The sequence below is a fragment of the Mandrillus leucophaeus genome, unplaced genomic scaffold, assembly GCF_000951045.1.
Source record: "Mandrillus leucophaeus isolate KB7577 unplaced genomic scaffold, Mleu.le_1.0 Scaffold554, whole genome shotgun sequence".
Lineage (NCBI taxonomy): Eukaryota > Metazoa > Chordata > Mammalia > Primates > Cercopithecidae > Mandrillus > Mandrillus leucophaeus.
The window spans coordinates 353,154-375,744 of NW_012105964.1; the positions used below are offsets into that span (position 1 = coordinate 353,154).

The 22,591-nt window shown below is 39.4% G+C and overlaps 1 protein-coding gene across 6 annotated transcripts in view; it reads right to left on the bottom strand.

Moving 5' to 3' along the window:
• KCNAB1 (potassium channel, voltage gated subfamily A regulatory beta subunit 1) overlaps window positions 1–22,591 on the bottom strand; it is a 434,134-nt gene that overhangs the window by 67,344 nt on the left and 344,199 nt on the right. For 5 of the 6 annotated variants that reach the window (XM_011998050.1, XM_011998051.1, XM_011998048.1 and 2 more), the window contains exons 3-7: window positions 16,519–16,556; window positions 11,915–11,994; window positions 9,583–9,627; window positions 5,675–5,719; window positions 3,771–3,814 (exon numbers count right to left, since the gene is read on the bottom strand). In XM_011998050.1, coding sequence (XP_011853440.1) covers window positions 3,771–3,814; window positions 5,675–5,719; window positions 9,583–9,627; window positions 11,915–11,994; window positions 16,519–16,556 — 252 coding nt within the window. Of the gene's footprint in view, window positions 1–3,770; window positions 3,815–5,674; window positions 5,720–9,582; window positions 9,628–11,914; window positions 11,995–12,088; window positions 12,224–16,518; window positions 16,557–22,591 lie in introns of those variants that run through there. The other variant, XM_011998053.1, reaches the window with a different exon arrangement.

Genomic DNA, 22,591 nt, shown 5'->3' on the forward strand with positions numbered 1-22,591 from the left:
ATTATGGTATATATCTATGTACACACACACAAACATGCACACACATATGGTTCACACTGGCAATCGAGAAAGAATACATATATATACACACACACCTGTCTCTTATACACATCTAGATGTGTATAAGAGACAGGATCATGCCACTGCACCCCAGACTAGGTGGCAGAGTAAGACTCCATCTCAAAAAAAAAAAAAAAAAAAAAAAGTAAAGAAAGAAAGAAGGAAGAACCCTGAAATTATGTACCCACTCTGGTAAATATTAGAGCCATGGAGATTCAGTGAGGAGTATAGTAGCATACCTTCTCCTTTCTTTTTCTCTTCGATTTTATATTTCTTTGTTAATTGCCAGTGTCAACCATTTTCTGAATCTTTCTTTTCTAATTAATTAGATGAACAAGAAAAGAACAAAAAGCAAGAACTTTTCTGGCAGCAAACTGCTGCCCTGTTCATTCAGCGTGGTTCTGTGAGCTGACTTGGTTATTTGTCACTGACAAACTCCATGGAAGAGAACACAAGTCATGAGGGCAAATGCTGGGGCAGGAATGCTAGGCAGTAACAGCTTTGAGAGGCAGGTTAGCTTTGACTTTACAATGTCAAATGGGACACTAAGGCCTGAGAAAGGATGCTGTTTGGGTGAGGAATCTGGAGGTTTTTCTGAGGGCTAGAAGTTTGTCATTTGTTGTGGCTGTTTCAGAATGTCACTACTTAGTAGTGTCCTTATCCACGGAATGAAGACTAGCAGTTGATGATGACAAAAATAACATGTATTAAGTGCTTATTATGTGACAGAACTGTGCTCAATGTGAATTATATAATTTTTATCCCCATATAGTAACCCTTATATTTATAGTCTATAGTTAAGGAGACAGAGGTTAGGTAGGTTAAGGAACGTGCACAAAGTCACTAGCTCATAAATGACAGAGTTGGAACTTGTACAAAGGTCTGTCTGACTTCAAAGCACATATGCTTAAAATTATATTTAAAAAGTAGTCAGTGAGAGATACCAAATCTATATAAAGACTTTGGAGACAATGGGGTGATGTAATTATTATGGTATATATCTATGTACACACACACAAACATGCACACACATATGGTTCACACTGGCAATCGAGAAAGAATACATATATATACACACACACACACACATATACACATTTTGAGATCTGGCTTCAAAAGTCTTCATTTTAAATTCAGTGATTGAATACTGAAACTATTTTTTTTCTGTTGTAAGTCTAAGATATTTCAATGTAGTTTTGTTTATAGGTCAATAAAGATCATCAGCTTCCAAGTTGGAATAAAAATACTCGAATGAAACATTATCTCTTAGGTTCATGGAAAGAAAAAAGTTCACAATGAAATGACAGCCCGGGAGAAAATATTTGCAATACATATAACCAAGCAAACAGTGACCATCACTAGTATACAAAGAGTTCCTGCAAATTATTATGACCAAGACAAACAAATCAAAAGAAAAACAGCCTGACAACATGAAGAGTGAATTGCCAGAAAAAGAAGAACAAAATTATTAAAAGAAGCTCAAACTCACCAATAAATAAATATATACATAAGGAGATAAGACCAACTCATCTAACAGGATGGCATATTCCTTTTAGAAAGTAATTTTGTATTAAAATTTGTATAATTCTTTGACTTAGAAATGCCACTCTGGAATCTACCCTATTTACCTAAGGATGGTCACTTGTATAATTCTTTATGATGCTAAAAACTGAAAATAATCTGTAAGTTATATATTTTAATTGAGAAAAAATCAAGACTTAAGTTAATATTTGTAGCTTGGTTCTACTGTTTATATATATATTTAAAATATAAGCAAGTGTTTGGATGGATGGATAGATAGATAAGTCAGTACAACCATAGAGAAGGTGAAGAAGATATATACAGATTGTCAAACTCTGGGATGGGATGAGGCTGGATGAGCAAATGGAGAAGCTGGCTTCCTTATCTATTTTTATTTTTGAAGTGGTGAGATTAGAGCACATTTTACATTTCTGGTGATGTTAGTAATTAGTAAATGAAATTATTTTTAAAAAAGGAGAAAAATCACTTGTTTCAATGATCAATCATGAACCTAAAGCTACAAAATTCTTGGATTTTTTTTTGAAATACAGATAGTTCACAACTTACAATGGTTTGACTCAGGGTTTTTCAACTTTATGATGTTGTGGAAGTGATATGCATTTAGTAGAAACTGTACATCGAGTTTCCATACAACATTCTGTTTTTCACTTTCAGAACAGTATTCAATAAATTATTAATACATGTGACAATTTATTATAAAATAGGCCTTATTATAAAATACGTTTTGTGTTAGATGGTTTTACCCAACTGTAGGGCAACGTAAGTGTTTTAAGCATATTTAAGGTAGGCTAGGCTAAGCTATGATGTTTAGTAGGCTGGGTGTATTAAATGCATTTTCAGCTTAAGATATTCTCAATTTAAGATAGGTTTGTTGAGATGTAATCCCATCATAAATTGAGGAGCATCTGTACTTCACAAACTAGTATAAACTCTTAACATTTTTCTTTACTGCAAAAAGTATAAGTGTAAAATTTTATAATATATAGACAAGCAAGAAATAAACAAAAATTACTCACAATTCTCACAATCTTCACGATTAAGTAGAGTAGTAGTACTTTATTACATAATGGTTCTTGTTGACTGTTTTATTTCCTGTTTATTTCTAAATTACACAAAATTTTGAGTGCCTTGCAAAAGTAATGCACCAGGAATCAATTACCTAGTGGTAATTTTCTATACATTTTTCTATGCATATGTATATACCCTTCTAAAACAGTAGAGTATACTACTCAGTAATGAGTGCACTAAAGCCTTAGAGGTCACTACTATACAATTCATTATGTAACCAAAAACCACTCGTATCCCAAAAGCCATTGAAATAAAAAATATATGTATTTGAAAAAAATCTAAACAATAATAAAATAAAAACTAAAAAGTATAGTAGTCTTAACATTTGTCTACACAAAAATTTGCACACAAATGTTCATAGCAGCATTATTCAGAGTAGCCAAAAAGTGAAAACAAGCCAAATGTAGTTTAACTCGTAAATGGATAAGCAAAATGTGGCTATCCATATAGTGGACTATTACTTGGCAAAGAAAGGGGTAAAATACTGACACGTGCTACAACATGAATGAACATTATGCTAAGTGAAAGAAATCAGTTACAAAATATCCTATGTCATGGGATCTAATTTACATGAAATATGCAGAACTGTCAAATCTATAGACATAAAAAGTAGATTGATGGTTGCTTGGGACTGTGGGAGGCGGTGAGGTGGTGATAGGAAGTGACTTCTAGTGAGTATAAAGTTTATTTTAGGGGTGATAAAAATGTTTTCACATTAGATTAGGGTATTTGGTGTACAACTCCGTAATTATACTCAGAACTAATGAAATGTACACTTTAAATGGGTAAACTTTTATGATACGTGCATTATATCTCAACGAAGCTCTTTCAAAAAGTCTTGTGGGAATGTTTTATTAATATTAGTAATAGCTGAAAATGAGAAGAGTTCTATACAATTTTGCCTTTTCCTTTCGAGTTCCCATTCTCCCCTCTACATCTCTGCATTCCCTATATTTAACCCCAAGAAGAAACTTGGTTGATTGTGGTACTTTTCATATAGAACTTTTTCCTCTTCCAGTGTATTCTGAACTTGTTTGGTTGATACCTTTCTTGAACGAGGGGCCCACAGCCAAAAATAAAATTGAAGCAGAAGCACCCACCTTCAATAATATGCTTTCTTGACAGCCCTCTTTCTGTTTCAGCTCTGCCAAGAAAAAGAAGCAAGTAACTTTGAATGAGAGTGTGCTTTCTTTTCTTTTCTAAATCTCTGATCTGAAATGCTAGTTTTGTACCCTGTTCTTATCAAATTCTGCACCACTGGAGGCTGAGGAGAGAAGTCTGGTGGGCAACACACTGAACCCCTTTTCTTTGGAGACCTCAGTAGATGAAGTATCCACGACGGTCACCATGCCTCTATCATGCTCAGCACCAGGCTCCAGTAAACAGCAACTCAGCCACGTACACTCTGTCCATATTTAACTCAAGACACTGTACAACCTTTTCACCTTGTTCTTAACCAATCTAAAGAAAATAAAAGGCTTGACATAGGTTTGTGAGCTTACTGTAACATTGCCAGGCTGCTGAAGTTTCTTTGTTAGCTTTTCTGATAAAGGAAGCAAATGTGGAAGTGCCTTTGACTTCCAAAATAAATTTTAAAACTAAATTAAAATGCGATGAAGCAAATGTTCCTTAAATTAGTATCTCCAGAAGACAGACCCTTAATCATAAGGACTTTTGCCTTTCCAATTCTCAAGCTCTGACCAATTTGAATGAAATATGGTACTTGAATTTTAAAGTATTGATAACATGTTTCTTCATCTTCAATACCTTTGGCAGCTTCTTTTTAAATATAATATTTACCATTCACTTTTGTGAATGTATTCTTATTCGGTATTTTTAATAAATACATTAGTAATACCGTAGGTAGTATTCTACTACATATTCTACAATATAACGGTTCTTGCAGACTGTCTTATTTCCTGCAAGGTTTTGTGGCATTGCAAAAGCACTGAGCAATGGCACTGTGAATCAAAACACAGGCAATGAAAATCCGCATTTCTCATAGGCATGATGTTGCTTTATTTTTGTACAGATTACTACAGGAATACAAATTTAAATTCATCTTTCTGTCTTCATATCATTATAAATAGGCTCAAAACCAACAACAAAACAGAGTATATGTTTGCAAGTGTGTATATACACATATACATTTTGATTAGAAGGTTCCTAAAGAAGAATTGGCCTCTGCCTCCAATTTAAAAAATTCCCTATCAATTATAGGAAGATAAATAAGGTTTTGTTTGTTTTTGCTTTTTGTTAAAACTCCAGCATTTTTCTTTTTGTTATGATTTCTGTCTCAAAGATGGAAAAGCACAGTACCAATGATTGCTCTGGTATATGGAATAGCTTGCTGTCTTCTTACATGTTTGTCAAAAGGCCAGCCTTCTAAGTCCTGCTGAATAATGTAAGTACCAGTTCAAATGCCAGCAGGCCCATAAGAAGCCAATTCATTCCATGAAATCTTCTCTGCATCCCACAACAGAGAGCACATTTCTCTTTCATTTAGCCTGACAGCGAGTGATACAGGTAGCTCCGTGTTATTCTCCAATGAGATGGTTCTTTTGATCAGCACTTTCAGAGCCCTCTGCAGAAATGATCAGAGACTTAGACATGGAGCCAGACAAGATATTTTTATCTTTGCATTCTGCAGAAGTCTCTGAGTTTTGGCAGATTTGAGTGACTTTTCTTCTGTGACGCTTCGTGCCTATTTTCCTTTCCTGAAATTTGAACTCTATTTTGGAAATGATTCTAAGTATGAGACTGATATTTGAAAAATCTACATTAATCACTTAGTAACAAGTGACCACATGCTTTGCACTAAATTTCTTTGGGAGTACCTTGCTGAAATTAAATCTTAGGCTAATTGGTATTTCCTTAGTATGAGAAAAAAAAAATCCTCTCTCTAAGCCAATTAATCTTAGTATGTTATATGTAAAATAACTGCCTAACAGCAAAAAAGCAGGAACTACTAGTGGTTTTCTGTTTAGTAGGAAAAATAACTTACTTTCCACCCCAGTAGAGTTTGGTTGTTATGACCAGACTGGACCTCCTGTATATCAAACAGACAAACACAGAGAAGTAGTAAATAAATACAGGTTATTGTACCGAGTCATATTATTATAATAGCACCAGAAAGAATTTGTTATTGTACCTCACATTTTAAAAATTGGTAAAGAGGTAAATTTGTTAATCCATCTCACTGAAATAAAGACAAAGGGAAGCTAGTGAGGGGGGACTCAAAGTTGGATCCTAGAGGAAGAGGCTGAATGGAAATGATCTTTGCCTGGAGGAGGTGGAGGGCAGTGATAACAAGTCAGATTGAGAACTGACAGCAAGTCCAGGTGGACATAGCAAAGTGAAGGTGAGTGGTGGGCCAGCATGGAGGGTCAGAAATGGCGTGTGGGGATGGAAGTGAAAGGACTGAGGGGATGAATTGCTTTAGTAGGTCAAATGAACAAACACCAATGAACACGTGTATTCAGCATCTGGCCTAACGCTGATTGCATATGAACTCCTCCCAGGAGGACTCCACTCTCTGCCAAGGAACATGGACCCTTGTGGCTCTGAGTTATTATCCCTTCTAACATCACATTAACAGGCAGAAACTGACTACATAGAAATCTAAATGATGAAGTGAATTATAATAGTAAATATTTAGAACAAACAGGAAAAAAATGTCTTTGAGTGTCTTATTAAATGGAAATGTCATTTTAGGAAAACAGTCCTAAAATCCTTAGCTCAAGGTTCTACCATTTTACTGCTAAGGGAATGAAATGTGCAAATCTCATCAGCAAACTTATTACCTTCTGAAAGCCACAACCAAGGGCAGGAAATGCAATCCTAGTATTATGATCATGGAATAAAAAATGTGTCTTGAGAACTACAGGGATACAATAAAATTGGGAAACAGATCTCAGTGCAATTTGGTTTCCCTCAGTATGTAATTTGATCTCACTGGTCTAGAAAAAAAAAATCATTTGAGATTCAAAGGTTAAGGCCAATCTTCAGGAGCACTTGAAATAAGGCATTTATAATTCTATCATCTGTAAAGTCAACGCCTCAGGGCTCTCGGGTATAAAAGCCTAGTATGATTAATGATAACCAACAGGGAATGACGGTGACAACTCTGACAACTTGGTTGCAACAAGAAAAATTTGTTGAAAATGTTAGCAGCCCCATCCCACTGAAGTTAATCCCCCAAAAAGTAATTTGAATCACTGTAATGGAAGGTCGATAAATACATGTACCTGGAGATTACACAACCTGAAAGGGCTGATGTACTTTCCAGGTTAATACATCAACCTCATGATATCTATTATAATAGCAATCTGCCACAGGCGAGCCTGGTCTCCTTTAGCACTTTCAACCTTCTACAAAAAGCTGGATGGAATATTATAAAAACTGAATGCAGTCCTTTTGATTATTGAAAGCTGCACATTCTATACAAACACTGCTACAGACTTAGTTTTTCAAAGTTAGGCTTCCTGCAAAACATTTGGCCTATAAGGGTATGCACACCAACATATATGTTCAAAGAGCAAGAGTAGACAGCAGCCTGGCAAATTATCACTGACTCCCACAGAGGCTATTAGAGCAACTCTTCTGAGTGCGTAGAGAATGATAATGCATGTTACAGTGATACAGCACAGCCTTCAAAATGCTTTTGCACACCTTATCTCACTCTGTCAGCATGACACTTCATGAACTGTTATGCTGTCCATTTTACAGGTGGTTAAACTGAGAATCAGAGAAGTGTAATAACTTGTCCTGGATAACATAGCTCGCAAGTGGTAACGCCAGAACCAGAGGTCAAGTGTGCTAGTCGAAACAGCTTTCATAGGCTCAAAGCTATGATGCTATGGTTTATCTTTTCACCAGTCTCATGGGGGCAACTGTGAACTAATAGAAACATTCTGGAGTATAATTGTAGCTTGAGTTTTTATTTGCAAGAATGAAAGGCAGTTTGTGGAATATGCATGGTAATCTATTTTCTACAAAAGGTATATAAAATAGGTTCTGCAGCTATGGAGAGTGATCATTTAATGTTCTCTGGGTGTTAAGAAAGAAAATAGCTACTGCGCTGATGCTTTCCCTTCTTCCTTAGATGTACTCCAGCAGCCTACACCTTGTTGCAGACCTCACTGTACTATTAGTGGAATTATCTCCAAGGTTTCTGTTATAATTGAATCATGTACCCCAAAAAGATATGTTAAAGTCCTAACCCACACAACCTCAGAATGTGAGCTTATTTGGAAATAGGATCACTGCGGATATAATTAGTTAATAGGTAGAGTAGGCCGTTAATCCAATATGACTGGTGTCTTTATCAGAAGACACACAGACACATGGGAGGAGAGCTGAAGTGCTGCAGCCGCAGGCCAAGGAATGCCCAGGATGGCTGGCAACCACCAGAAGCTAAGAGGAAGCGAGGAAGAACTCTAAACTTTACCCAGAATGTCAGAGGGAGCACGGCCCTGCCAACCTTGAAGTCAAACCTTGATTTTGGATTTCTGGCCTACAGAAACATGCAAGAATAAATTTCTGTTATTTTAAGATACCCAGTTTCTGGTCCTTTGTTGCAGCAACCATAGGGAATGGATACAGTCCCTATTTAGGCAGTGATGGGTGAACCAATACTTTGAGTGGGAAGGTAACTCAGGCAAGGTGAAGGACTGAGTGGGAACATGAATGTTTTCCCATATATAAGGTGGAATCTAGTTTTCTATTAACATCCTTACAGTTCCCTGGGGTGGGAGAGAAGGAGAAGGGAGAAGGAGAAAGTAGGTCATCAAAGTTTATTTGTTCATATCTCTATAAATGTTTGCTTTTCCGTTTCCACAGGGCCCTCTATTCTTACCGAAAGTTTGTCTCAGAGTGGGGAGTAAGCAGCCTTAAAAAAACATGCAGGTCTGTTTCACCTTCTTAGTTTCACTTCCTAGAGAGAGTTTAAATCATGTGTGCAAAAGCATAATAAAACCACTTTTGAACTCTTTGAGAATGTCCATTTTCCCTAGACTAAATTTTAGAAAATACATGCTAAGTGTTGAAGCATGAGTACACAGCTCTTTGCACAGTTGTCTTCACTAATACAATTACACTGTCACTTATTTGGTAATCAGCAGATATTATGCCAGGGCAGAGGAGGACCCCAAATTTGTCCAGTAATCTTTGCTGAGCTTTGCTTAATTCTGCATTCGTGCGGGGGAAGTAGTGGCTGTTGTGGCTGAAATCTATAGTGAAATGGGGAAGTATTACCTCCCCACTGTCCATAGATGTTATAGCTTCCCTTATTACCACTGTCTGGCTACAGAAGGTGATGGAAAGGGACAGGTCAGCACAGCCATTGTGTTTCTCAAGGATAGCAGATGAAGCACTTTTCTGAATACCCAGATAACAGGGTTCCTGGGCACACAGGAGAGACGCTGACTAAATGTGTTCAGATAAGAAAGCTTTGGGGTATTTATCCCAAAGTCTTCTTATTTCATCATTTCTTTGCATCCAGAGTTAATAAAATAAACAGCAAACATAAATGCATGTGTGTGGGGGGATAGTTTCCTGTCAAGTTACTTCCTACAACAGATTAGCACAAATGGCAGTCAGAAGCCATGAACTTGTTACTTTTTTATGCACAAATATTTCATGAACATCCCCTCCTTCTCTGCTCAACCCTTTGGTAATTCATTGTGATCAATGACTAGTCACTGATCTAGTCATTGACTAGACTAATTTTTGAAGTGCCAGAAGTGAACTTGCCGGCATTTATTTTCAAGCCACTATAAATCATCGCTTTACCAACAGTTGATTTTTTTTTTATAACCTTTTGGTCAGATGTCACATAATTTTATTTTTCCTTCTCTGGTGCAAAACGATATCTTTTTAAAAATAAACAAATAATTATGCCAAATGCAATACCTCCAGCCTTTCTTCTTGATGATGCTCCCCAGAATCACTTCAGCCCTGGAGAGGGAAACAGATAATGTCTTAGGATGCAGTGTCCTGGAAAAGCAAGAGTCAATCCAGAACACAAGAACCATTCCTTGTTTGAACTCTCAGTGCCTACATATCCCGAAAATAGAAGCCGCTCTCGGCTGGTAGCACAGTTTCCGCTGTTTCTGCTTGTGCCTGCAGAATCCTGCTCCGGAGCATTCCAGAAGCACCTGCCAAATCCTGACACGCTGGCAGGAGACCGCCTGCAGTCCTGATACTAAGCAGCAGCAGTCATTTTGCAGTTTGGTGTTTTTGAACCAATGATCCCATATATAAATGTCTTGCTTGGTAGTGTCCAAAGGAGGTCAAAGTTTTCCTTCTAATTGCTATGAAGCAATTCAATTGTGACCATGGAGAACAATGAGACCTCACATTGCTTAGATAGAAACTATTGGCTCTCAGGTATAAATTAAAACCGATGTTGTGGGTTTAGATGTCCCACATAGAGAACACTCACGTACGGAACATCCTAGGTTCCAGTGACCAACTTTGTCATAGGAGCAAAACAGAGGAAGACATAACGAAGTGTCCCTCCTGTCCCTAAGGCTGGGTTGCAGAGGCATACTGAAGGCATCCACTGTCCTCTCCTCTTCCACCTACCCAAGCTGGGACCCAAGATTGAGCAGACAAATGTTCTATGTCCCTCCCAGTATGACCAACATTGTCAGAAGCAGCTGGGCTCTCAGAGGCTTAGTGAATGGGAGATCAGTGGAATTAGCACCTTGCCCATTAGGATGCTGTGGACAGGAGTCATGGCTAATCATTATTGTTTTTAATTGAAAGTTCTGTCTTTGTTAGAGTGTATAGCTTGCAATAAGCTATGATGCAGGTTAGCTGTGGAGTATGCCCCAAAGAGACAAGCATTGAGTCTTGCATTGGTGTGTTGCTTTTGCTTCTCCCGATCTCTCTGTTACCTTTTACAATCTTGCATTTCACAGTGGAAACCTATCTCAATTATAGACTGACAATCAATAATTAATCAGAGCGATTATCCTCACAGGAGTAATACAAACAGGACTCTAACAGGCTTGCTACTTACTTCTCCCTTTTTCTACCTTAGTGCCATTTGGTACTAAGCAGGATTCCACAAGAAGAAAACAATGGAAAGGGGTAGAAGGCAGAAAGAAGCAAGACCCTATAACCTTTACTTTCTCTCCTTGGATTCAACAGAAAGTGTCAAGAATGTGAGCTATGAACCTCCTTGATGGTCCTTAAACATATACATGTCTTGAAAAGGAGGAAACTCATGCAAAGAAAATGCACTGGGACCATCCACTGATCATCCTGATTCAGCAAGTCCAGCAATTGGATTGTAATTCTCACCTGGAAGGAGGTGAATTAGGCCTGCAGGTGATTATACCTCACAGTCCAGTTAGAAAATTGCAGAGCTGTTCAAACAGCTGGGCAGCTATTTAGTTTCCTTGGTTCTGAGAGCTGGACATCCATCTTCCCAGTAGGAGGCCAGGGAGTCCCAGATCTATTCTGAACTGTGCTGGTTAGGCTGGGACCTGGATGGCATGAACCTTCAGGCCTGGCCTGGCCCATTTCCTATGTGTTCTAGTTTAACAAGCCCTGTCTTAGGGCTCCAAATCTGCCTTGGGTTCAAAGGAAGGTTGCAGTTGGATGTGACTCCTTTCACAAAAGAAGCGAGGACTCTCTACAACCCTTCCTGTCCTCAGAATGGGCTCTGAGATCCCCTCTTACAAAAGATAACAGATTTTTTGGCATCTTGGGGGATCCTGACTTTGACGTCTGATCTTCCTGTAATGCTAGTGTAGGGACAGGGAGGTAAACAGGAAAAGCTTCTGCTTCCCTGTAAGGAGGATGTCCCAGTTCCTCAGGGTCTGAAGAACTATGAGATACGGTTATGAAATAATGACACTAACTTTTGAGCAACCATTTTGGAACCTGTTCATTCATTTGGTCACTAATGTATTCAACTAATATTTCTCAGTCTCCACTGCCACCACTCTGGCACCAGACTCTGCTGTCCCTCACATAGACATGGCAATTGCTTCCTGGTCATATACCTCTTCAGCCCATTCTTCATACAGAGACCAGAAGCAGGAAGGTTTGGGTGAGCAGAGAGTTCCAGAGACAGTCAGTATCCCCAATTCTAGTAATGGTGGTAGAGGGCAGAGCAGAGCCATCAACACGTGGAGAAAGGACAGAACCTTTTCACCAACATGTTGGAAATGGTTTGATTCTTTTGGTGCTACAGATGCCATTTGAGTGACACAAACAGGTACTGACTTACTTTCCAGCAGCATAGACTTCAGCAGTATCAAAGAGGTTAACACCACTTTCATAGGCGATTGTCATCAGCCGTTCAGCAACCTGCAAGGGGATGGGAAGGTCAGTCAGAAAAGCCAAGTGCTTTCCAAACCTGGAAGCAACTTTGAGTCCTCTACTGATCTTTAGGAACACTGACCTCTCACTAACCACTCCTTATTTTTCTTAGTTTTAGTGAAGAGAGGGAAAGAAAGAAGTCTCAGCCAGTATCCATAGGACTGAAGTATTCTTTCCTTCAGACATAGGGCACTGAGGAGTTACGTGAAGGCTGGGATTTAGCCTGACCAAAGTGGATAGGTTTGTGTTTCTCACTCTTCTGGGAAGAGCTGGTCTGACAACATTCTTTATGGCATCTTAATCTTTCTGACAGAGGGGGGCCATTTGTATCACTGGTGACTCCATTCCTCAACTCTTTTCTCTAAGCCAGTAAGTTTTGGCAGCTAGGTGACTCCTGACCTGAAGGCTTGTGACTTTTTTCTTGATGCTGAGACAGAGCTGTGACTGTTATAAAATTCCTGCCACCCACAGTTCAGCAAAATCTCAGGCACCATCGTAGAGCAGCCATTGAATCAACACAGAGAGGGGGCAGCGTGCCTTTGACTCACCAGGAACCCAGTTCCTCACTGTTCTGCCTGCAAACAGACCTCAAATCTCCTTGTTCCTTGCTTTGTGCTGCTGAACGCAAGCAGTGAGTATGACAGAAGAGTACAGAATAGCTATACACAGCTTAAGGAATAACCAGAGAGGGATAGCCATAAACAACAGTGGAGAGGGGCCATTTTTTCATTTTGCCAATTGACTTACTAGTCATTTGGAAAATTACACACCTCGCAAATAATTATAATTGATTTTTTCATTATGTTTTAATGGCAGGCTGAAGTTGCTTCATCAGCATTTCCAAAATGAACTATTTTTCTGTTTGCTTTAAAAATTAGCCTACCAAGAAAAATGTTAAGTTAGCAAAATGGAGTCCATCCAGATTCTTTAGCATAATAGTATGCTATTAATGCTTTTAATTTACTACCATTAAAACATTTATCTTGTATTCCTATAATTTTTAAATTATATCCTAACTGGAGATTAAAAGTTAAGACAAGTTTTCCCCATTATGACTGTCCTATTTTTAAACATTATTGTGCATGTATTTTATATTAGCCTGTGTTATGTCATATGACATACTGGTATATTATTATCAGAAAATGTACACAAATCTTATCTAGAGAGGTTTTTTTTAAGATAAGATGGAGAATTCTGCATGGAGACTTAAACTAAATGATGACAGAGATGTTTCCCAATCATTGGACTTGAAGGCCTGAATGTGAAATAATGAAAAACATCACCAACTAAGTCTGAAGAGTGGTTTCTGGCCTTGAGGGTGCTACTTACTAGATAGATAAATCTGGGCAAACCATCTGACCTCTCTGTAGATTCAGCCTCCACGTTTGCAAAATGGGGATGATTTTGTTCAGCTATCTCCTTCTCCTGCATGAAGCCCAGAGGCCTCAGGCAAAGCTGATCTCACCTCCCTCTAGCGGGGGCCTGGGGGCCTACAATTGAGTTACTCAGGAAGGGTCATGTGACACACCCTGGCCAATGAGATATGAGGAGAAGTTTGCTGGGGACTTCTGGGAACATTTTTATTTGTTCCTACTGAGTTTCTAGGAGCAACACCCTTACCCTGGAATTACAGTTCTAATTGAAGCCTGGGATTCCGGCAGCTGTCTTTCTGCCTGAAGAAGCAGTTGATACACAAAGCCCCACGGGCCAAGAGACTCGCTGGGAAGCAGATTGGGAGTCACTGACAGAGGCAGCCCTGAAGCTTGCTCTTTGTCTGCACTTCTAGCTTAAAAGTCAAAATAATTTTTCTTTTATGGGTTAACCTGATTTGAGTTGGGTTTTTGATACCTACAGTTAAGGGCACCTTAACTACCTTACAGATTAAAAAAAAAAAATCAATAAAACTCTGAAAATTAAGTGCTGTAAGATGCTAATCTGCTCTCATCATTATTTTAAAGAAATAATTATTCATATCAGTAACATCTATCTTTATTTTATGATGAAGCCAAATCATCTTTGAGAGGCAGCTTACAGAGTTTGGTGTTTGTATCCTTTTGATAATATCCCTGCCAAATGGTAATTCAGTAAATGAACTCTCCCAGTGATGGGGACATCCCCACCTCCTGAGACAGTGTTGACAATGATGTAATTGTCAACAATTAACTCAGCACACTGTAGTATGGCCAGCCCTAGTATTCCATATTTGCATGTACTTTGTGTTGAGATTATTTGAAGCCAGAGAGAAAGCAGAAAAATCGAGGTAGGTCAACTCATTGCTATTGATCCGCATTTTTGCTACATGGAAAGCACTGAGCTCAAAGAATTCTATAATGGGTGAGACTGACTCTGGCTGTGTCTCCCTTCTTCTCTTTGCTGGTATTCTCTCTTCAAGGACCCACGGAAAGCCACAGATGCTCTCTGGAAGTACAATAGCTATTTACCTGGTCTGCATCTGAGGTGAGCGCTTCAGCAGCCATTCATGACAGCTTTATTGTAGTTTTTAGACTTGAAATTTTGAAATTATTCATCTCAGAGGTCAGCCCTGCACACTACAACCCGGGCAACCTTGGCTCATTGCAGCAGAGAGCAGACACTGTGAAGAGGAGAGTGAAGACTAGGGGGAAATAATGCACTTTACTTGGCCCCTCTGCTCAGAAAGGGTACATATTTTTGTCTTTTTCCCTTCCAAGCACCATCCAGTCAGTAGTAGGTAATACATGTGCTGGATACAGAGGATTATTAACTGTAGGCCTCCCTCCCTGCTTGCCACCTATTTTGTATGAGACTTCAAGTCCATAACTTGTGCTCTGCTTTCTGTGGCTTTGCCTTTGTGCCTCTTCCATACACCCCTTCCTGGTACCAGTCAGAGAGAGCCCTGTAGTAGACTCTGGGATGTGCCCTCAGGTTCCCCTTTGGAACTGAAGGACTTATTCCCTGAGTTGCTGTGAATGCTGCCATCAAATGGCCTTCCTCTGTCAGCCCTCTCTGGAAATTGCACTTGGCTAGAGAGAGTCACCTAGCCCAAGGTCAGACCTGCTTCCTGATCAGCCTCTGGTCCAATGACTGGTCAGTAAAAGGACATAAAGGCCCAATCCTTTATGTTGTGCCAGACTGAGACAACTCTGCAGAACCATCTCAGCTTCGGAGATCCCCATGGAGTTGGCTGAGGTCATTGTTGAGGCTGCATCATGACCCAAGTTCTCTGTCTGCCCAGTGCTGCTTTCTTCCCTGCCCTGTGCTGATCCTGAGAACACTTCCTAATAACTGTCCTGCAGGCTACTCTCTAGCTTAAAGTCTGCATCCCAGGGGAGCCTCCATGAGGCAAGCCCTCTAAGGTGACAGGTGCCCAATACAGGGAACAGGCATTAGGACAGACAAGAATAGACAGTTAAGACGTCTCTCTCAGATCTGCTAAATAACACTGGTGATTTTGGGAGCTGTGGAGAAAAGCCTCCGTTTCCCAAGTATCTCATTAGGAATGATGGTAAGCACTACCTTTGTAAAGGGCTTATTCTGGGCCAGGTACCCCACTAAGCCCTTTACAGGCATCATCTCGTTAATCTTAACCACCATCCTGCTGAACAGAGGGTATGAGCATTTTATTGATGTGGCCACTGTTAATACACGTAAATGTTAGTAAACCAGGTCGGTCAATGGTAGAGTGTGACTGGATCCCGCTCAGATACACTATCCCTGACTCTTCTTGCAAGTAGACAAGGAGGGATCAGAGGGACTCAGGGCATTGCCCTCAGAGGAGTTCTTGGTGCTCAATGCCTGCATACCTCACTTGTGCCATGAAGGTATTCCTTAAAGGAAACAAAAAATATGTCACTTTGGTAAGTACTGTTTTGACTGTGTAAATGATCATCTATAGGAATTTTATGGTAAATATAATTACCATAGTTGCCATTTATTGAGTGTCTGCTACCTGCTAGTCAGAGGACTATATAAACATCTGACAAGCATGATGTGTTAATCCTTTTAACAGACCGTGAAGGTTAGCCTTAGCATCTCATTTTATATAGGATGGACTGAGGCTCAGAGAGGTTAGATTAAGTTGCCCAAGGCAGGTGACCAACTGTTCAGTTTTCCTAGGACTGAGAGGGTTTCTGCAACGTGGGCTTTCAATACTATAATTGGGAAACTTCTGTGCAAACTGAGACAAGTTAGTCATTCTAGTTGCAGCTAAAAATAAACAAATAAATGAAGCAAAATCACATCACAGCAATACAATCTTTTCATAAAGTGACTAATGTTTATTCCAAATTGTTTCGTTCTCTAACTGCTCAACCTGCATGTATAGTGTACAGCTTCAAGGGCTAGTAATAGTCTAAATGGAAAAAATACAACAGGCAAAATAAAATCAACAATAATCTCTGAGGCAATTTAACCATTTCCTGTGATTTAAACCTTATCCCTGTAGAATGTCAGAGTCCCAGGAAGAGGACTCCCGCTGTACAGCTCTCTCTGCATTTTCTTTCATCAGCATAATACAGGCCAAAGGTAACTTACCTCATCTGAAATTTGACCTCCAAATGTCACCCATGTTCCTAGAAAAGAATAAATATTTGCCTATTATTCATCATTGTTTTTCTAATATTGTGCATAATAAGGGAATTTCTTACCTTGGGACTACCTCAGTAGGTTGTATGGATAGTTCACAAAGGTACCTGGATGAGGGGCACATGTGGGCTGTGGCCTAGTTTGTCTTCTTCTCACTAAGTATTCCAGAAGCGGTCTGCATCCCTCTGGAGAAAGGGGTGCCGTTTCTTTACTGAAAGCTACCGTACACGCTATTGGCAGCCCTATCCTAGAAGATGCTTTCTCTTCTGCTATAGGACTATGGATACTAGCATACAAGACATATTCTTGCTCCCACTGAGCTAAGAAGCCACATGTTCTGAAAGTGAAGATAAGACCTTGGGTTATGGTTATGGTTCTCCCCTTCTTCACCTCCAAATAGTGGCTGTATTTTTATTTATTATTACTTTTCAAAAGAAACCCTCTTAGCGGTCTTTCCAGTGCCCACTTACAAGACTCAGGAGGTGACACTTAACGTGCCTCTTCTGTCAAGACCTGCCATTCCAGAATGGAAATCTCCATTGGTTTGGGTGAGAGTGGAGAGAGCAGCAGAAGTAAGCTTTGGGAAGGCAAGGGAAGAAATGCACACTCGGTAGCCAAAGACGTTTGAAACTTTGTAAAGCAGAAGGGAAGCTGAAGTGGAGTGAGCACTTGCTATGCTGGTCTCCAGTCACCTCATTTATTCATTCCATCCTTTATGGATAGATCCTCCTAAAAGGAGGATTTATTCCCTTCCCTTCCCTTCCCTTCCCTTCCCTTCATAAAGGAGGGAATGAATTCTTCTGATTCCTAATTACATGCCACGTAAAAGCATTGCACTCACGTGTGAGGAACAGTGAGATGATTGGCCCAGTTCCTGTCTCCCAGGAGCTCACGGTTTATAAGACCATTTGACAAATGCTATGACTGAGGCGAACACAAGGCAGAAAAAAGGGAGTGCTCTATTTAGATTGGAGGGTGGTGGCATTGAAGGAAGACTTCCTAGAAGAGGTGACAGCTAGGTCGAGTCTCACAGGAGTTAACTGAACGAAGAAGAAATGGACAGACGTTCTAGGGAGAGGCAAGAGCATAGGCCAGGAAAGGAGGTGGGAAACTCCAGAGAGTACTTATGAGCAGGGGTCTACACCATCAGGCCATGAGATGAAACATGGGAGCACAGGAAGGGATGGCAGGAGTGAAAGCAGTAGGGCCTGGGCACAAGTGATATTTGGGAGGGATACAAAGAAATGTGGTTGAAAATGCATATTTTGCATTTCATAATAACAGTCCTGGTTACCATTTATGGGACACTTTCCAAATGCCAGACAGTATACTAAGAAGCTTACCAGATCACTTTATCCTTATTTCCAGATGAGGAATCGAAAATTAACCAACTTGATAAGTGAAATACCCAGGATTCCCCAAACATGACTGGCTTCAAGAAGGGTATCCTTTTCAGCACACCACCCTGCCTTATTAGACCATTTCCAAATTAATTATGGCTCTTGGATTTCATACTTCATAGAAATACGTTGATATAATTGTGCCTTTTCTCTTACTTCTCAGGGACTAAAATAAAAGTAGGGTATAGATTGTTTTACTTTTATACTCTACGTATCCAGAGGTTGCAGATGGGCAGCCCACAGGGTGCCTTGTTTTGCTTGATTAGAATGGTGTTGATCCACTTGGTATTTTAATAAATTTTGAATAAGTTGCCAACATTTAAACAATTAGAAGATTTTTCTTGAAATGTTTTGATTTCCAGCTGCCTTTGACAGTGAAGGGTTGATGTCCTCACCAGGTAGACAGCCCCTAAATCAGAGGACTCTGCCCTCTCAGTTAGTTAAAGCCTCCACATCTTCCTATTGTATTCCCAGCACTGAAATCAGAGAGTAGTAGCTTTTAACCACCATGTGTTTACTGATATTTTTCTTACTGTAAAAAGAAGAGGAAAATGAACTTGTACATCTCCTAAAAAACAATTATTATAAGAAAAAAATAGGAGCATACCTTTTTTTGGGGGGGCGGGGGGGATGGGAAGAGTATCCAACCAAAGAATGTTTGCAAAGAAAAATTACATCTTAAGGCACCATAAAAAAATATGTCGGCCTTGACTGCTACACAGAAAAGATGGGTGTTGGAAAATTTAATGGACTGAAGAAATGGCAGCATCTGTTTTTGAACGAGAATAAGTGAGCTGCTGTGAAATACAGCTCTTTATTAAGTGAAAAAATTGCCTGGGCATCAAAACCTTTTTACAGACAGCACAGTTTATAAGAGTCTCTTTTGAATGCTGCAGAAATTATGTGTCTAACGAGCAACTTTGTAGCTTGGTAGGTTAAAAATAAGATTGAGAACTGTCAGGACAAGTTAATTTATGGATGGCATTTTCTCTTGCGGCAAATGAGAACACAGATATAAAGAATAGCACACTGTTAACTATATTTATTTGTGGTGTGGTGAGAATTCTGAATAGGTCAAGGAACTTCAGAATTAGGAGCCCATGAAAGGCAAAACATCAGGAAATGGCTGACTCTATGTTATGAAAAAGGTCTCAGACCATTTGGATGTAGAATGCATTGGTCAAAGTCACCAAGTGTTACTACAGATGGAGCTCTCAGGATGGGTGGAGTTAATGTCAGGCCTGTCAAGCAACAGCCCATAGGTGGCACTATTTTGTAGGGACACTATCCCTAAGTCCATTAATTTCCTCATTCATCAGAAATTCCTTTGGGCACAAAGCTAAAATGGGAGAAGCCATGAATTCAGTAACTAATACCACAAATTGGCTATTCTTCTATGTCTTTGAGCAAAATCAGGTCAACATTTGCTTAATGAATTTGCTGGCTTACTTGCACTGTGGTGCAGAAGAGATTTTTTTAACTGTTAATGTAATCACAGGGGATAGCCCTATCTCTGCTTAGCAGTGGCTGACTCTACCACTTATCTGTATCTTTTGACAATTTTTCTATAGGTACAGTCACAAGTATTGCACAAATGTTTCATTTGTGAGCTTCTCTCAGTCCTGATAAAGTTAACTTTTTGGCAAGTTCATTTGTAAAGGAATAATTTCATCTACTTTCCTACATTGCGATCAGTTTCCAGAAATGAAGATGATACCCTAAAATTTATTCTCTAAAACTATGCCATTGAAAACCAAATTCTAAAAATGTTCTCAGACTTCAAACTTTGTGAAAATAAACTAACATTATTTAGCTTACCTTTCTTATTTTTTGATAGTACCTATGTTGGGCTGTGATTTGACATTATCAAACTGTAGTACAAAAATGGTACTGAAGTCTTTTTGAAGTCTAAGTAGAACAATGCTGAAAGCCAGGATTGTACACACATTTTGGAGGAGGTGATTCTAGATATAAGAACCATTTACAGTAATTCCATCCATGTTAGGAAGAGCCTAAGTTTAGGAGTAGTTCAACTCCAAAATTAATCTGAGAAAACTACCAACCACCCTGCTGGCTTAAGTGTTTAAGGCTGCATTCTGCGCATCACAGTGAAAAATACAGGGCACGAAACATGTTTTGGTACAGAAAAAAAGATGTGAGGTTTCTGATTCGAAGTCAAAGCAGTAACGAATTATGAAATAAAAATATAGCAATAATTAAATGTTTCCTTTTTCAATTAGTTTTAAAAATTTAATATAAAATAGCATATGAATATCATATAAATTTACATTGTTACATACCTATACCATAACTTAATAAGAATAAAGTGTTTGCTTCCATTTCTAGGAGTTTGTCATTCTTTTTTTTTTTTTTTTGGAGACGGAGTCTTGCTCTGTCACCCAGGCTGGAGTGCAGTGGCCAGATCTCAGCTCACTGCAAGCTCCACCTCCCAGGTTTATGCTATTCTCCTGCCTCAGCCTCCCGAGTAGCTGGGACTACAGGCGCCCGCCACCTCGCCTGGCTAGCTTTTTGTATTTTTTAGTAGACACGGGGTTTCACCGTGTTAGCCAGGATGGTCTCGATCTCCTGACCTCGTGATCCACCCGTCTCGGCCTCCCAAAGTGCTGGGATTACAGGCTTGAGCCACCGCGCCCGGCCGGAGTTTGTCATTCTTACATTCAGGTTATTCTGTTCATGATGACTACTTCCTTGGCTCTTTTGACACTTGCTACTCATTTGTTTTCTAGCTATTTGTTTATAGAGTTTGTATATTTTACTAGAGAGTAAGCTCTCTGAGGGCTACAGTTTTATTTCATTCTTCTTTGCATCTCCACAGCCCTAGAATAGAAGTGGGTTCTTAGTACACGGTCAGTAAATGTTGGTTAAATTGCATTACATTGCCTTTTTGACTGCTATTAATCTTTAAAATTTTGGGATAATTTCCTACCAAACAAACATCTTTATTATGACTTATACAAAAATGAATAATGCTCATCAATAATCTTTATTTCTTCTAGTCTCTAGATGATTTAAAAGTTTCTCCCTATCCCCGGGTACCCACCCGGCTATGCCCCTCTGTGGAAAAAGGCCAAGGGAAACTCTTTCTCCTTGGCTGAAATGCCTCCAGCAAGGGAATGGGTAGGTGGTCCAGTGCAGGTGGGGTCTACCGACTGCCCCTGAGGAGGAGTTGCCTCTCACAGACAGGACACATCCCCATCCAGCCTTCTAGACAGAAGAACTCTGTTTCTATGATTTTGTTTTCTACTATGCTCCACTCCAGAAGAACTAAGGTGACTTGTTAGTTAATATGATTCTCAAAAACCCTCTGTGACAGTTTTCTTAAACATATATCTGCCTCTAATGAGAACATGCTTTCCTGAGACCTAGGATGGCATACAATTATTTCACTGTGTAATCTCAAATTAGCGGGATGTTATTTACAAGATGATTTTACTAAACTGACAATTGTTATTTCTAACCTTTTAAAAGAAGGGGGAGTATAAAGATAACTCTTCGAACTATTTTGTGTCTTCTGATTAAACCCCTTTTATGCACCAAGGAATATTTGCTTTGAAAACCTCTGTTAGGTCCCTTGGAGTACATCTACCATAGCATAGAAAAACGATGGACGAGGCCGGGTGCGGTGGCTCCTGCCTGTAATCCCAGCACTTTGGGAGGCCGAGGCGGGCGGATCACGAAGTCAGGAGATCAAGACCATCCTGGCGAACACGGTGAAACCCCGTCTCTACTGAAAATACAAAAAAACTAGCCGGGCGTGGTGGCGGGCGTCTGTAGTCCCAGCTTCTAGGGAGGCTAAGGCAGGAGAATGGCGTTAACCCGGGAGGCGGCGGAGCTTGCAGTGAGCGGAGATCGCGCCACTGCACTCCAGCCTGGGCGACAGAGTGAGACTCCGTCTCAAAACAAACAAACAAACAAACAACAACAAAAAAAAAAACAAAAAAAGAGAGAAAAAGGATGGACGAAAGGTAGAAAGAAGAAAACTGCCCACCCGCACACATCTATCTTGGTTACATCATTATCTTTTGGTGATTATCAGGCTAATTGCTTCCTGCGTATTCATTCAAAAAACATGTTTATCATTTAAATGACTGCCTTGTTTTGAGTATAAAGGATATTTAGACATTTAGATGAGATCATTTCGATATCTTACATCACTGTAGTGCAATTATCAAAACCAGGGAATTAACATGGGTACAGTACTAACACAACAGACCTTTTTGGAATTTCATTGTCTTTTTTTCTCTTCCAGGATCTTCTGCAGCATCCAACATTGCATTTAATTGTATTTTTTCTTAACTGACTCCAATCTGTGACAGTTCCTCAGTCTGTCTTTCATGATGTAGACACTTTTAAGAGTACTAATCAAGTATTTTGCAGAATGTCCCTTAATTTGGGTCTAAATCATCTTAACATTATAAAATTGGTGATTTCCTTTTCTATATTGCAGGTTGGTCAGCCTATGGTTTGAATATATTATTATAGTTATCAAGAAGATAATATATGAATGCAATTGTAATATTAATATTAATTATGCCACAGTTAACATTTCCTCACTCTTTCATTCAACAAGTATTTATTGAGTCTACCATGTGCCAGGTATT